This window comes from Scleropages formosus, chromosome 23 (assembly GCF_900964775.1).
Source record: "Scleropages formosus chromosome 23, fSclFor1.1, whole genome shotgun sequence".
NCBI classification, from domain to species: domain Eukaryota; kingdom Metazoa; phylum Chordata; class Actinopteri; order Osteoglossiformes; family Osteoglossidae; genus Scleropages; species Scleropages formosus.
In genome coordinates this window covers 15,788,536-15,802,118 of record NC_041828.1, presented here as the reverse complement: position 1 = coordinate 15,802,118, position 13,583 = coordinate 15,788,536, and the positions used below count along the sequence as shown (strand labels likewise).

The 13,583-nt window shown below is 44.6% G+C and overlaps 1 protein-coding gene across 2 annotated transcripts; it reads right to left on the bottom strand.

Moving 5' to 3' along the window:
• Window positions 1-420: 420 nt before the first annotated feature.
• Window positions 421-13,533, bottom strand: adck5 (aarF domain containing kinase 5). Of its 2 annotated transcripts, none has more exons than XM_018727171.2 (15): window positions 13,463-13,533; window positions 8,522-8,613; window positions 7,507-7,653; window positions 6,560-6,635; window positions 4,856-5,056; window positions 4,285-4,425; window positions 4,053-4,166; window positions 3,751-3,882; window positions 3,549-3,632; window positions 3,330-3,411; window positions 2,405-2,483; window positions 2,206-2,297; window positions 1,644-1,896; window positions 940-1,056; window positions 421-833 (listed from the first exon to the last, which is right to left on the bottom strand). In XM_018727171.2, exons 3-15 carry the CDS (start codon window positions 7,626-7,628, stop codon window positions 731-733), a joined length of 1,596 nt encoding a protein of 531 aa, XP_018582687.1. In that variant the 5' UTR covers window positions 7,629-7,653; window positions 8,522-8,613; window positions 13,463-13,533; the 3' UTR covers window positions 421-730. The 2 variants fall into 2 exon arrangements, with proteins under 2 accessions (XP_018582687.1, XP_018582686.1); XM_018727170.2 differs by lacking the exon at window positions 13,463-13,533 and adding an exon at window positions 11,196-11,489.
• Window positions 13,534-13,583: the final 50 nt, after the last annotated feature.

Sequence of the window (13,583 nt, the reverse complement as noted above, 5' to 3'; positions counted from 1 at the left end):
GGTATATGACATTGAGCAAGGCTAGCAAATCGTGGTGAGCGGTCTCTGTGTCATATTCATCTAGTCTGAGCAGTAGAACGCCTCATGTAAACTGGAAAAAAAGTTAACATTACCTCATTAACATTAAAGTATCATAAATTGTAGGGCAGGCTGAGGCATATTGTTAATCTATAAACGAAAATTTTTTTTTGGTATAAAAATCTAAATATCTTTGGTGATGGTTTTAGCACCTGTAAACTTGCTGATTGACAAATATAAATTCCCCCAGCACTACCAGGTTAACGATCATATTAATGATTCCTAAATTAAAATATGCCAATAAGGACTTTGATATAAACCGTGCAGCTATCAGTTTCAGCACTGGCTGTTTAAATTTGCGGTGCAAAGAAGCTGAATGTGCCGTTAAATGAAACTGTCTGGGGCGTGTGGTGTCCAGCATCGATGCCGGTGCTTTTATCCTATGCCATTAATTGTCCCTCCAACGTATCTTAACAATACATTGAGTTGATGCTACTTCCATGCATATAGTCCAGGGCGGATTGGTGACCGAGTGCAAATAGCACCTCTGGGTAGCAAATATCCAGGCTAGGGCCATCCGTTTCCGCTGTCATTTGTAATTCCAGCTCTTCAAAAAACACCAGGTGCACCGTGTGCAGGTCCGTCCAACTGGTCTTCACGTTGGTGGGCACACAGACCATGCCATGCGTTGAGGTAAAAGAGAAACATCCATTCAGTGGAGGTACTGATGAAATTCTTCATCCAGTGTTATAAAGCCAAAATAAGAGAATATTTTCAGCAATGACCTGGTCAGACTCATCTTTGCCATCTCTGACCTGCAGAGAAAATGGGACTTTTAATTATGTAATAATATGGCTTTATAAAGAGGCACACCAAGGTATTGGAGAAGCTCCTGGGTCAAACGGAGAAGGGGTCTGTTACCTCAGCGCACATTCAAATTTGAACCCCTCCCATGCTGACCACAGCCACTGGAATACCCGGAGCCTGGGTAACGGGCCAGAATCCTCTACGTGTATCTTCCCCCAGCCCCTCACAGCACTGTTTGAGAAATGGAGAAAATGTAGGAAGCAGATGAACATCCTGCATAATGAAGGTTGGACGGTGACATTTTAGGCTGGTCTACACGCACCACTCGTAAAGCTGTACATATTCGCACGTTATGTGGGATAGCTGGTAGGTTAGTGGTTAAGGTTTGCAGTCCAAATCCCCGTTCCTGATACGGTACCCTTGGTCAAAGTACTTACTCTGAACTGATATTGTAAAAAAAAACCCTCCTATATAAATGAGTAAATAATCCTCAAGTGCATCATCTACTACTGTTAAGTCGTCTTGGACAAAGGACCCATAAATTAAGATAAATACGTATTTTTTGCAAATCAGCTGCCACAAAGCTGCCTTATGGTTACAGATCAGCCGATTCTACCTTCAGGTTATTCAGCCACGGAGGCGTACTACACGCATAAGACGCTGCTAAACATACAAAACGAAAGGAATGACAAGACGGCTACATGAAATAGTTGTCATTATCTGACGACCTGTCGGCAGCGATCACGGGCTTCATTTACGGGCCTAGAGAAACGAGCCGTTTGGCTGCGACGGGCAGCGTGTGGGCGCAGGACACTGACCTCTTAGCCATGACGAAGTAGCGGTCAACAGGTGCTCCCAGGGTAATGTTGATGCTGCGCACGGTGTTCACGTTGCGGAACACCAGCAGCATAGGCCGCGGCAGCGACTTCAGCACCTCTATGATTTTCTCGAAGTGGTTCACGGCCATGTTGCGCATGTAGGCTGTCTCCTCCCGGCTCAAAATGTTGGCCAGACCCAGCTCGCGCATGTTGATCGGCCGCTGCAGCAGCAGCTCGCAGAACAGGTGGTAATCTGGCCAACCAGAAGGACGTGGGCAGAGTAAGAATCTCAGTGCACTAGTTCTGATTTCCCTTCTTCAGTGCATATTGAACAAAGATGCATGAATAATGTATGAAATTCATTTCATAATACATGTGCATCTGTTCCTAAATCTCAGCATGTGTCTACCATTCCCGAGAAGCATATGGTAGTTCTGATGTTCCATAATGCTTCTGAGTGATGCCTAAAAACCTTCTCAGCACAACCCTAGCTTGAACTTGGGTGATTTCTACACATTTTTTTTTTTTTGGGGGGATAGTTCAGGGTAACTGGAAAGCTCACCTATAACCCCAAGGGCACTGGCGTGGAGTTTCATGCCTGCTTCATCTCGCAGGATGACAGAACGCCACAGCTTACACAGGGCCACCCTGTCACTGAAAGCACAGCAGAACATGCGATCAACACGCGATGCAAACAAGGTACTCGTTCAGCCGCAGCTGAGATCGCTGCCGGGGCCGGTTTCTCGTCACCGGTCTCTCACCTTTTGCTGAGGAATTCGTAAAGGCCGTGATCCAAAAGAACCAGTTCTGCTTTCTTATCGGGTCCTCGTCTCACCAGCACTGGAAACGTGAGTAATAATGATTTGCGACTGAGGAAATGTGCAAGAGCTGAAGAAAAAAGCAACTGCGGCAAAAGCCCCGAAGGCTTGGAATCTCTTGGGAAATCGATGTATTATTTAATCCCTCTCAGAATATCAATCTAACTCTTATCAGGGTGAAAAAAACATACTAGTCTATTGCTTAAATAATAAAACATCCAGCTCTTCACATAAAATAGTCTACACTTTTCTGACCCTTTTCTCCAAAGTGTCTTAGAACATTAAGCTACTTACAATACTTACTACTTAACCATTTATTCACCTAGGTACATTTTTTTTACTGGAGCAATTTTATGGTAAGTACCTTGCTCAAAGGTACTACAGCTGGGGGTCAGATTCGAACCTGCAACACCTTTAGGTCCCAACGCAGTGGCTCTAACCGCTATACTGCAAGCTGTTGCCAGCTGTGTATCTGTGAAACGCTAATGAAAACAACCGTTGATCCCAGCGGTCAAGGCCGAAAACAGCACAATCAGGCGTTTGCTTTTTTCTTGTTCACGCAGGAAACATGCAGTTCAATGGTTTAGTCCCAAATTACCCCCCGAACTGCAAAACAAACTTACAATATCAGGACATATCCTCTAATGGACATGGGCTTAAAAAAAAGCTTTTCTAAATTACAGAACATTAGCCAGAAGGCATAACCTGCCCAGTGCTCTTGACTGTCTTGCCACCGAGTCTGTGAAGTCGCAGTGATGTCACACACTGGTCCCAGAGTGTCCACCCACAAGGCGGTGGAGTGGGTGAGGGAGCACTTTAGGACGCAGCCACTGTCTCAACAAGAACAAACTGAGCATCGTGGATCTACCGTTGCCAGGATGAGGGTCGGCGTGGATGAAGCCCGTGTAAAATATCTGCTCGGCAAAAGCCCGTATCAGCTTGTCAGCAACCTGGAAAGCAGGTAAAGATCATCAGATACCCTGGTGCATTCCAAGAGTCCATCCACTGGGTACTGGCTCTCCTCTAACCCAAAAGCCCTGGAGGCATCAAAGCAAAAGGTGTTCTTCGCGCCAACGTCCAAACTTACATCTTTGAAACTGAGCCCTTGCCTCTTGATTTCTTCAATGTTGTTTATTTTGCAGCCCTCGCAGAATTCAGCGGTCAGCACCCTCTGGAAGGAAAGAGCCGATCAGAAAACCTCTCTTACTCCAGTGCTGTTCACAGCATCCACAAATCCACAGTTACACTGAGAATTTAAATTCTTTATATAGTTAAGAGTCTTAGCTGACCTTACTGGTCTCTCTCCAGAAAACCTTGGGAACAACAATGAATTTAAAATGCTTGAGGTCTCGGGCACAGCGCTCGGAGTTCCTAGCCTCGTTCTCAAAGTCCAGCTCCTGAGCCAGCGTTCCCTTCAGGTCCTGAAAAGAGCGCGTGTATAAATGTCAAAAACATACCATCTAACTGTGGCCTCTTCTGTCCAACAGTAACTTTAGTCCAGAAAGATGGCCGGTTAGCAACACACAGACATGCCACAAGGTACCGAATGAGAAGATCAGCTAACGAATGATGCCCCCCATACACAACAGACCTTGAGGACCCATCGAAATCCAAAGCCGGGGTGCATAAACTGAATGATATCCAGCAGGATCTCCAGTGTACGGATGTCGCCATCAAACCTATCTCTCAGGTCAATGTACTGCACCTGGAAATGACAAAAGAGTGGAAAGGTTTCGAGATTAAAAGTTATTATTCTTACATTGCTTATTGAGTAGTCTCCATCAAATGTCACACTTCTTCCTTTAATTAAAAGCTTTACAGACCTTAACAGCCACCGGAGTCCCATCATGCAACTCTGCCTTGTGTACTTGAGCCAAGCTTGCTGCCGCTATTGGCTCATAATCAAATTTCTTGAACATCTCGTCTGGCGTCGTGTTGAAGTCTTCCAGAAACAGGGCATCTACCTGCAGGAGATAAGCGAACAGAACCCATGGCCCATGACTCAGATCAATAAAGGCTTTGATAGCGTGGAAAACAGAAGGGCCGCGCTTGCTGCTGAAGGTCTATGATGAACTAGGGATTGAGCTACATGGTTTCCCCACAGTCTATTCACTGGAATTTTAGGGTTATGGATGAAGTTAGAATATTTATATTGTTTTACTGTACCACCACTTTAATTTGTAGCAGCTAGCAGTACCACTGCCACAGTAGACCAAGTCCATGGATCCTACCACAGAAATGTAACATAGCCAGTCTCATCTACTTCTCCTACCTACTCAGTGCACATGCCCTCATGTCCTTGTGTCTCCTACTTGGTGCCTAAAAGCTCAGCTCCTTGAACCTTTGACTGAATGCCCTCACTTCCCTGTACTTCCCAGAGTGCTTTGCCCTCACCTCCTTGTACCTCCTGTTCAGCGCCATGTCTTCCAGCACTTGCAGTGTGCGGATGTACTCTGGAGGTAGCAGATGGTTGAAGGAACAAAGACCTTGGCCAAGCTTGATGTAGAGGCCTCCATTCTGCACAGCCCCATTCACTATGCTGTCCGCCGCCCTCTGATGACATGCTGACATGGCCTCCTGAAAAGCTGGACTCTCCTAGGGGTGGGCAGGACTTCATTTAATACATAGGAAGCACATTGCATACATCCATCTGTAGGACCATTTAATCGTTGCAGCCAGAATGGGAAAAGTATGTGGCTAAACATCACTACATAACACCATTATTTCAATTTTTAAGGACCTTGGAAGGTTACCACCTCTTAAGGTTGTTGGGAAATGCACTTTTATTTACAGGTAGTGGACTTAAGACGGGGTTCCTTTGCCATGACCTCACCGCAAGTCGACTTTGTTGTACCTTGCAAATCCCTTTATGTTGTATTACAGTACCGTGCAGAAGTTTTAGGCACTTGCAGGGGGGACTGTAAAGTGAGAATTTCTCCAACAATAATGCTCTTAATAAACTTCCTACAAAGCTTAGTAACCATCCATCGTCAACAACTGCTTTTCCCGAGCAGGGTCACGGTGGGTTTGGCCGAGTCCTGCTCTCCGGTAGGTCTGGGGTTCAAGTCCCGCTTGGGGTGTCGTGTGATGGACTGGCGCCCCGTCCTGGGTGTGTCCCCTCCCCCTTCAGCCTTACGGCCTGTGTTGCTGGGTTGTGCTCTGGTTCGCCGCGACCCCACTCGGGACAAGTGGTTTCAGACTGTGTGTGTTTAAATAACCATCTAAAACAAATATCTTTGAGAAACATCTAAGTGCCTAAGACTTTTGCACAGTACTCTATATGAACCGTGAACAAATGTAAACAATTAACGCGCACGAATACTACATTGAATAATAGGCCTTTGTTATATTTTCCCCAAATTTCACACATTATTCATATTACAACTGTACTAATACAGAATAATAATATAATGAACACTACTATATTTTCATGCTGCAATATTATTACCTTCATTTCTAAAAATTTCTAACTTTCTTTTTCTTTTCTGCACCAACAAAATACTCAAGTTTTCACTCACTAGCCATGTAAATGACATTTAAAATGGCTGTTTTACTTTTAAAAGTACCTGGAATGAAATTACCAACAAAATGACCTACAAATAAAACAACGGTTGGCAAATAAAATGCAATTGCTGATAGACACACTGGCTGAGTCAATAGAAAATATGCTGTTTTGCAAAAGTGAGAGTTGCACGACATATTCAGAGGTCATCATGAACTGTTAGCAAACATCGGGACTTGAAAATAAAATAATAAGCTGTCATAAATCCAGATGTTCATAGGTCAAAGATCACCTGCGCTTCGAGTGCGTCGCTTTGGAGGAAAACAGAAGCTAAATGAATAACTATAAATAAAATGGCATTAATGCTTTAGTAGAATCATATTTAGTTCTCCTACACAATGGCCTGCAGATTTCTCCTTGTTTCTAAGCATAAACAATCGAAATCTAGGACCTTGAAATCTAGGATCTAGGATCTGACCCCAAAGGTCAGCGCTCCCGGAGGCAGGACCCTCCATTGGCCATGGCCTTTTTAGCGCCAGCTGCCACCTTCAGAGTGCAAAAAAGCAGGTGTGTTTTACCCAACAGGCAACACTTACCTCATCTGTGCTACGTAGTGTTACATTGGACGTCCACCAGTAATCAACAGAAATCACCATTCCCACATATAAAGACCTGTGAGACAAGATTTCAAAGCAAGGTGTTAATTTCACTGATTTTTTTTTAAAAAAAGAAGCCGTCTTGCAGCGATACATGTCAAAATGGAATGTAGATTCCAAGTGGAATGGAATCATTTCATCTCCCCTACTGTCCCTGAGGTAACCTCCACTCTGCTGCCGCTGCCTGTCTGCCCTCCGCGTCTCCTCTCACCCAGGACACGAGGAGGAATCGCTCATCCGCTTCCACACAACAGCCTCCTCGCTGTTCATCGTGTCCTGAAGATGCACCTCCCCACACATTATCTTGGAGTCTAAACATCTGGCTTACTCGTAATGTCTCTCATAAAGTCTCGCCGAAGTCTAATTCCCTCGTAACAGTTTCTTGTATGGAATTCTGCGGACCTTTTCCTTTGTTTCATCCCAACACTTATGTGCACCCGTCGGCTGGTCTCGCTAGCTCCAGCGCAAGATTCCATCCTCGGCCGTCGTGCTCCTATCTCGTAACCTTGCAAGAACGTCTACGTGGCACAAAACTGACACTGCAAGTCACCTCGGAAAACAGCGAGCACTAAATTAACAAACAATATAAATTCTGTGTGGCAACAAGTGGCAATCTGCAAAATTCCAGCGCAAGAGACATGGCAGTATGAGATATTAGAATTATTATACCCAATAAATAATAATAAATACTATGTCTCTTTCTCATAATGTAATGCACAAATTTGTATTTTCGCCAAGATGTACGTCGCTTTGGAGAAAAGCGTCTGCTAAATGAACAAATGTAAATTATTTATTATATACATTACTTATAGATATTATTTAGTGAACTCTGTACTGCTTCTTTTAGATCTCTTCTGGCTTTTTCCAGAGTGCAGCAAAACACACACCTCGAGAAGCGGCCGATTCCCTCCAGCAAGATTTTCATCTTCCGTCTCTCTCGAGGCTCGGACACGGCGAACCGGACTCCAACCACTAGGGGCACGCCGACCGATGCTCCCAGAAGCATCATCTTCAGCAAATCTCTGCTTTTCCCTCTTGTGCGAGAAACAATTTGCGGTAAGGTTCCAGCACTGCAGCCTGGCTGCGGTGAAGAGTGAACCGTGCTGAACCACAGCTTTGAGCACATGGGGATGCAATATACCATGCTGTTCTGAGAATGCTCCCCAGCTCTCTCGCTGGACTCATGGGACAGCGGAAACTACGTCAAGACATGTGAATCTCTAGCTCCACAGCTGTAAAAATTTCAACAGTCAGGATTTTATTAAGAAGTCAGGTTCACTTAAAGCTTACTTTGTTAAAACAAGTGTAAAGGCACTTTAGGCCAACATCTTGTATAGCATTCATTACTTAATTATCTACAATACGGCTGCAGTGATACAGAGACTAGCCCGGAAGCGCAGGGTGCGAGGCAGGGTACACCCTGGATGGAACGTTAGTCTTCTGCAAGGGGATCACACGCAACCTTTTACTCAAACACATACTATAGGCAATTCAGAGTCACCAGTATGCCTGAAAAACACGTCTTTGGACTGCAGGAGAAAATCATGCAAACTCCGCGCACACAGAGCTGAATGCACAGGCCAGGAGCAGTGAGGCACCAGCACTACCTGCTGCACCACTGTGCCATCCATTGAGCAAAACATAATTCTGTTACGAGCAGAACTGTTTGGTGAAATATTTACAGCATTTGACAGCTGGCAGAGATTAAAACGATTACATTCTTTTGCACACATTAAGGAAGTCAATTGCTTTATTCGAGCTTATTAAGTGACGTGTATTTGGAGTTATTTACTTCAAAACCTTAATTACCATATGATGAGAGAATAAACTGACATCATAAAAATCCTGGATGGGCAGGTCTGGTGGCTGATGCTCGAAGAGAGTGCAGGTGTTCACACTTACCTGTGCAAACTGAACTGTCTTTGCAGTGACACCCGGGTGTCTGGGTGCGCACAGCCGCGCAACAGTGCCAGGTGACGCCTGCATAACCGCAGCTGTAGAACAGATAAAACAACACAAAGAACTCACTGTAAATAAAAACTTTTCATTTTAACACACTAGCGCTCAAAAGTTTTGCAATCACCCAGACTTTTTCATGTTTTTGACAGAAAGATACTTTTTATTCACTACGGTAGCATTAAATTGATCAGAAATGATAATCTATAGTCAATACATGCTAGTGTATTTATTACCTTTGAGCAATAAATAGAAACTCATTTTAAATGACTGAAAAAAAAAAATCACTGTCTCCAAAAATTCCTGTTTGATGCCAACTGTTGACCGAGTCATTCCTTAAACGTGTGATGTTCGCCATCATGTTATTGATCACCAATACGCAGGAACTCTAGACACAAGCTGTAAACACTATGGAAGTGAGTTCAGTGAAGGAGGTCTCAGACACCTGGTTCTATTCTGTCTGGGTGTGTTGTACTGCCTGTGGAAAAACAAGCAGCTTTAGTTCCACCATAGACAGAAATTTTCGAAAACAGAACGGTGGATAAAACAATTAAAAAATATATAACTGGAATAAATAAAATAACTGGAGAATTCGGGCACCTTTGCACATTCATAATCTGAATGGCCATCAAGTGAGGAACCAGCGTACATCTTTCAATTTTACAGTTCTACATACTAGAGCATAAATAAGCTTCATCTAATCCTCACCAAGGCCTAAAAGCAGATAAATGGAACCTCATTTCATAAACAATGACAAAGTAAAATCTATTATATCTAGTATGTGTTGTCACAGCATATTTCAGATCACAGAGCAGAAGTTGAACGTACTCCGTTTCCCATCACTGCATACTCAACTTCTGCTACAGGACCGTGGTTCCGCGGGTACTCGCAGCTCTCTCTGATCGTGGGATCCGAGCATTGAACTAATTCGGCAAATGGTCGATGACAATACTTGCAATGTAAAAAAGGAACAACCCCAGAGGAGGCCTTCTCCTCATACTTTGACTGAGCCTAAATAGCGGCCCAGTGTTTTCGCTGCGGCAAGGCCACAGGCGATGGTCCACAGGGGCTTGTTTGCATTAGCTGTATCAGAGCACAACATGTTTCAGACACCATGATTTACAGACAGGCCCTCGGAGTCAGGGACCGGACCCGGACAAAAACGCGACGTTCTTTCGAAGCAGCGGGAGGGAAACGCAATTGTACACGGAGGAAAAATTCACTTTAAAAGCAATCACATGAATAAATCAGAAGCGTCAAATTTGAGTCGTGCCAAGAAGCCACTGCTTCCTTTCTGCTAAACAGCTTGGCACTTGTGGAAGTTTTATGGCCAAGGCACAGTTTTGAAATAGGGAAAAGCGAAAGGGAACCTGAGGAAGATTGAAGATCGGACCGCTGATCGGACCTGATCAACGGAACTGTTACTGAAGCTGTATAAAAAAAAAAAGAGAGAGAGAAATTCATCAAGGTCGAACAACAGGTTTAAAGAGAGGTGAGAAATTCGTCAGGGATTTGCTACACAACAGAGCCCGAGCGTGTCAGCGAGTGACCCCAGCAGAGAAAGAAACGCAAACATCCGTCCTCTTCTTCGTTCACCTTCCGATAGCTTTTGCGAACGCGCGTGAACACCGTAACAGCAGCAGTATTTCGGACAGGCCGCTCGTCACATGTTCGTCAGCAAAACTCCACAACACATCCAGAGCCACGAATCTGGCATTTCACTCAAGCCTGAAAAATACAAACATTCAACACTGTCCACAAAGTAAAGAATTACACCAGACTCTTGGAAAAACTGTAAATATGATCGTACAGATTAGTAATACACATTACAGTGAATACACACACACACCGGCAACACAGAGGTCAAGGCTGGAGGGGACACACCCGGGACAGGACACTGCTCTGGGGCACCTTGCGATGGACTGGCGTCCCGCCCTGGGTGTGTCCCCTCCCCTTCCAGCTTTGACCCCTGTGTTGTCGGGTAGGATCGGGTTCACCGCGACCCGGCACGGCACAAGCACTTGTTCACATGGCATAACTGCAGATGACTGCAGAAAGGCATCTGTGTGAACAGTAGATCGATGAATGAAAAGCCATTTAGTCTAAGCCTGAACAAAATAATGATTAATGAATGGATCGGCAAATGCGAGGACTATTAATCTAATTAATAATTAACATACATACCAACTAAAAAAAAAAAATCAATTTAGTCAGTGTAGAAGCCGCCGAAAGACACGATACTTGGTTGGTAGCCACCTTTTTAACCGTGACAGACAGGGCTGTAAAGAGATCTACGATCATAAAATCAGTGTTATTCCTGTAATTTTTGATTCATAAACAACTGAATTCAGTGATGGTCTAACCGAGCTTCGGACTGCGTTTCAAGGACACACACACACACACGGGCTACGTAACGGCTCTCCGAGCTGGAGAAACACTTGCCGTCTCCACTTTTCCTCCACTTCGGTCGTCGGTCGGGCTTCTAACTTTCGCGCAGCTGCCGCGGAGTGACGCCGCGTTCGTTGCCGACACGACACGTCCTCCACGAACATGATCTCATGTCACATGTGTTACTACGCTATGATTACATAGCAATCAAAGCACAGCACGGTAGACTTACCACTCTAAAGGGAACCCCGGCCATCCTCCGTAGTCGAACACTTTCCGATTCACAAGTGTGCAGCGTGACACTGACCTCACTAGGGTGATATACAGTAATGACCCAAACGTACGCGACTCCTGTCTCCCCGGGTCCCTACACAGAAACATCGATACGTCACCGGTTACATCATGACGCGAAAGTTGGCCAATGAGATTCGGAGTTTAGATCACGTGGAGGTGGTGAGGGACTTCCTTCGATGTAATAATCCGTCCATCCATCCATCCATTGTGAACAACCGCTTGTCCGAGCGGGGTCGCGGCAAGCCGGAGTCTAACCCGGCAGTGCAGGGCGCAGGGCCGAGGAGACGGGACGCCAGTCCGTAGCAGCAGGGCCCGAACCCAAGACCCGCCGCACTACACCCTCGATGTAATATAATAATGTATATAAAACAGGTTGGGTCAGGCTCTCGATTCTTATAACACTTTGAATCGTTCGACACTGAGTCGTTCGCACTTCCGGTGGATCTTCTTCCGCCGCTTCTTGGGGGGCAAAGTTCCGCTCTGCGCTGCTCCTACAAACTCCGGCTGGTACCGCTCAGTCTTGTGTGTGTAGCGAGTGCGTGTTGCTGTTATTTTTGCCCCCTTCCAAAACCTCACAAGCTGTGAACCCACTCTGATTTGGGAAATATCGATGTTTGACAATATTTCTCAGGCTTTATCATCCACAACTACAGAGAAGTTTCTCGTTTTTTCGACACTGGGTGATTATAAACGTACTAAACATATATGTCATGAGTGCACCTCATTCCAATTCCTTAACTCATTTCTCGTTTTTATTTTACATTTAGTTTACAGTGAGCGAATGAGAGAGCCTTTTTAAAATGGCAATTATTTCTTTCGTTGGAAATAACACTGCTGGATGGTTCTTATAAATCTCAAATCAGTCAAGCACAATAACGTTTTAAAACTTCGAATCGCACTGCTATAAAACCACTGTTAATTCCCCCTCGTCCTTCGTTCGTTTTGTGAACATTTCTGCCGGTACGTTCATACATAGAATTTACCCCATGGCATTAGTGGGCTGCGATTCACCCGTCATTCATTGCGCTTCGAGAAAAAACAGCTACACTTAGTGGTTGGCAGAAGGTGCTGCACTATACAGTACTCTCACATTCCACCATGAGGAAAATTTCATGTAAAATGTCATTTGGTAAAAAATGTTGGAGCGTGCAACAGCAACAATAATAGTAATAGTGCCATCTGCACTGCAATAGTCACGTCCTGCTGTCAGTTTGCACACTGCCACCTTGCACCCTTATATCACATACTTTAACATGTAAATATCCATTTCCTATACTAGAGCCCAGTACTGTGAATTTAACTACTGTATTGGATCGTCCTGTCTTTGCACTATTATATTGCACTGCCCCACATTACCTAGTCCTGCACTGTTTTGTTCAGCTTCCAATCTGTTTATTACCTTCCACCCCCCCAATGTAAATTACTGTAGGAAGAGAGATCTGTAGCACAAACATTCCACTGTATCCCTCGAATATACGTGACAATTAAAACTGGAACCAATAATTACAATGGCAATAAAATGTTATGTTACTTGCTTCACTATGAAATACATGAAATTCATCTGTCCAGTTACATTTTTCTATCGATTTAAACCAGATGAGCAATAGTTTTGACTAAGTTTGGCATAAAATTCTAGCCTATATTTGTCATTGTATATATTTAATTATACGTATTTAAAAAAACCTCCATTACTATTATTTTACAATGGAAAATTACAGTTAAACAGCTGTATGGCGTAAGTGGCAAGTTTAAATGCCCCAGAGGCAGGTGTATCACTTGTAGTGGAGATATTTACATCACGTTGCATCACCACTTCGATCACATCTCAGATGAAAATATGCAATAATTTAATAATGTGCCCTAGTTTGTTTAATTACATTACTATGACATTACCGTGTCACATGTAACATAGTCATAGGTTCCAAGCAGACGAAATGAGCTGGACATATTCCTGGCGATGTGAGCTAGAAGGTTCAATTATTTATTTATTTATTTATTTATTTTTTCCAAACACAAAGTGGCAGGCCGCAGAACACGCGACCTTCCAGGGCGGTCAAAATAAACAAACATTAACTGACAGTCGGCACAGCGCGACGGACGCCTCGGCTCCCGCTCTAGGAGGCGCTGCGTGTCCCGGAAGCGCTCCGACTCCGCCGTGTTCTCGCGCGTGTGTTTCCTGTTTACGGGCGGGAAGAGCGAACAAACCTGAGCGCTCGCGCTCCGCCGTGTGTCCTTGTGTGTTGCCTCGTCAGACTCCGGGTGATCCGGTTCACCGCGATCGGTTTCCCGCTCTTTCTGTGTCTCCGCTTCGCCTCATCGGTGCGTT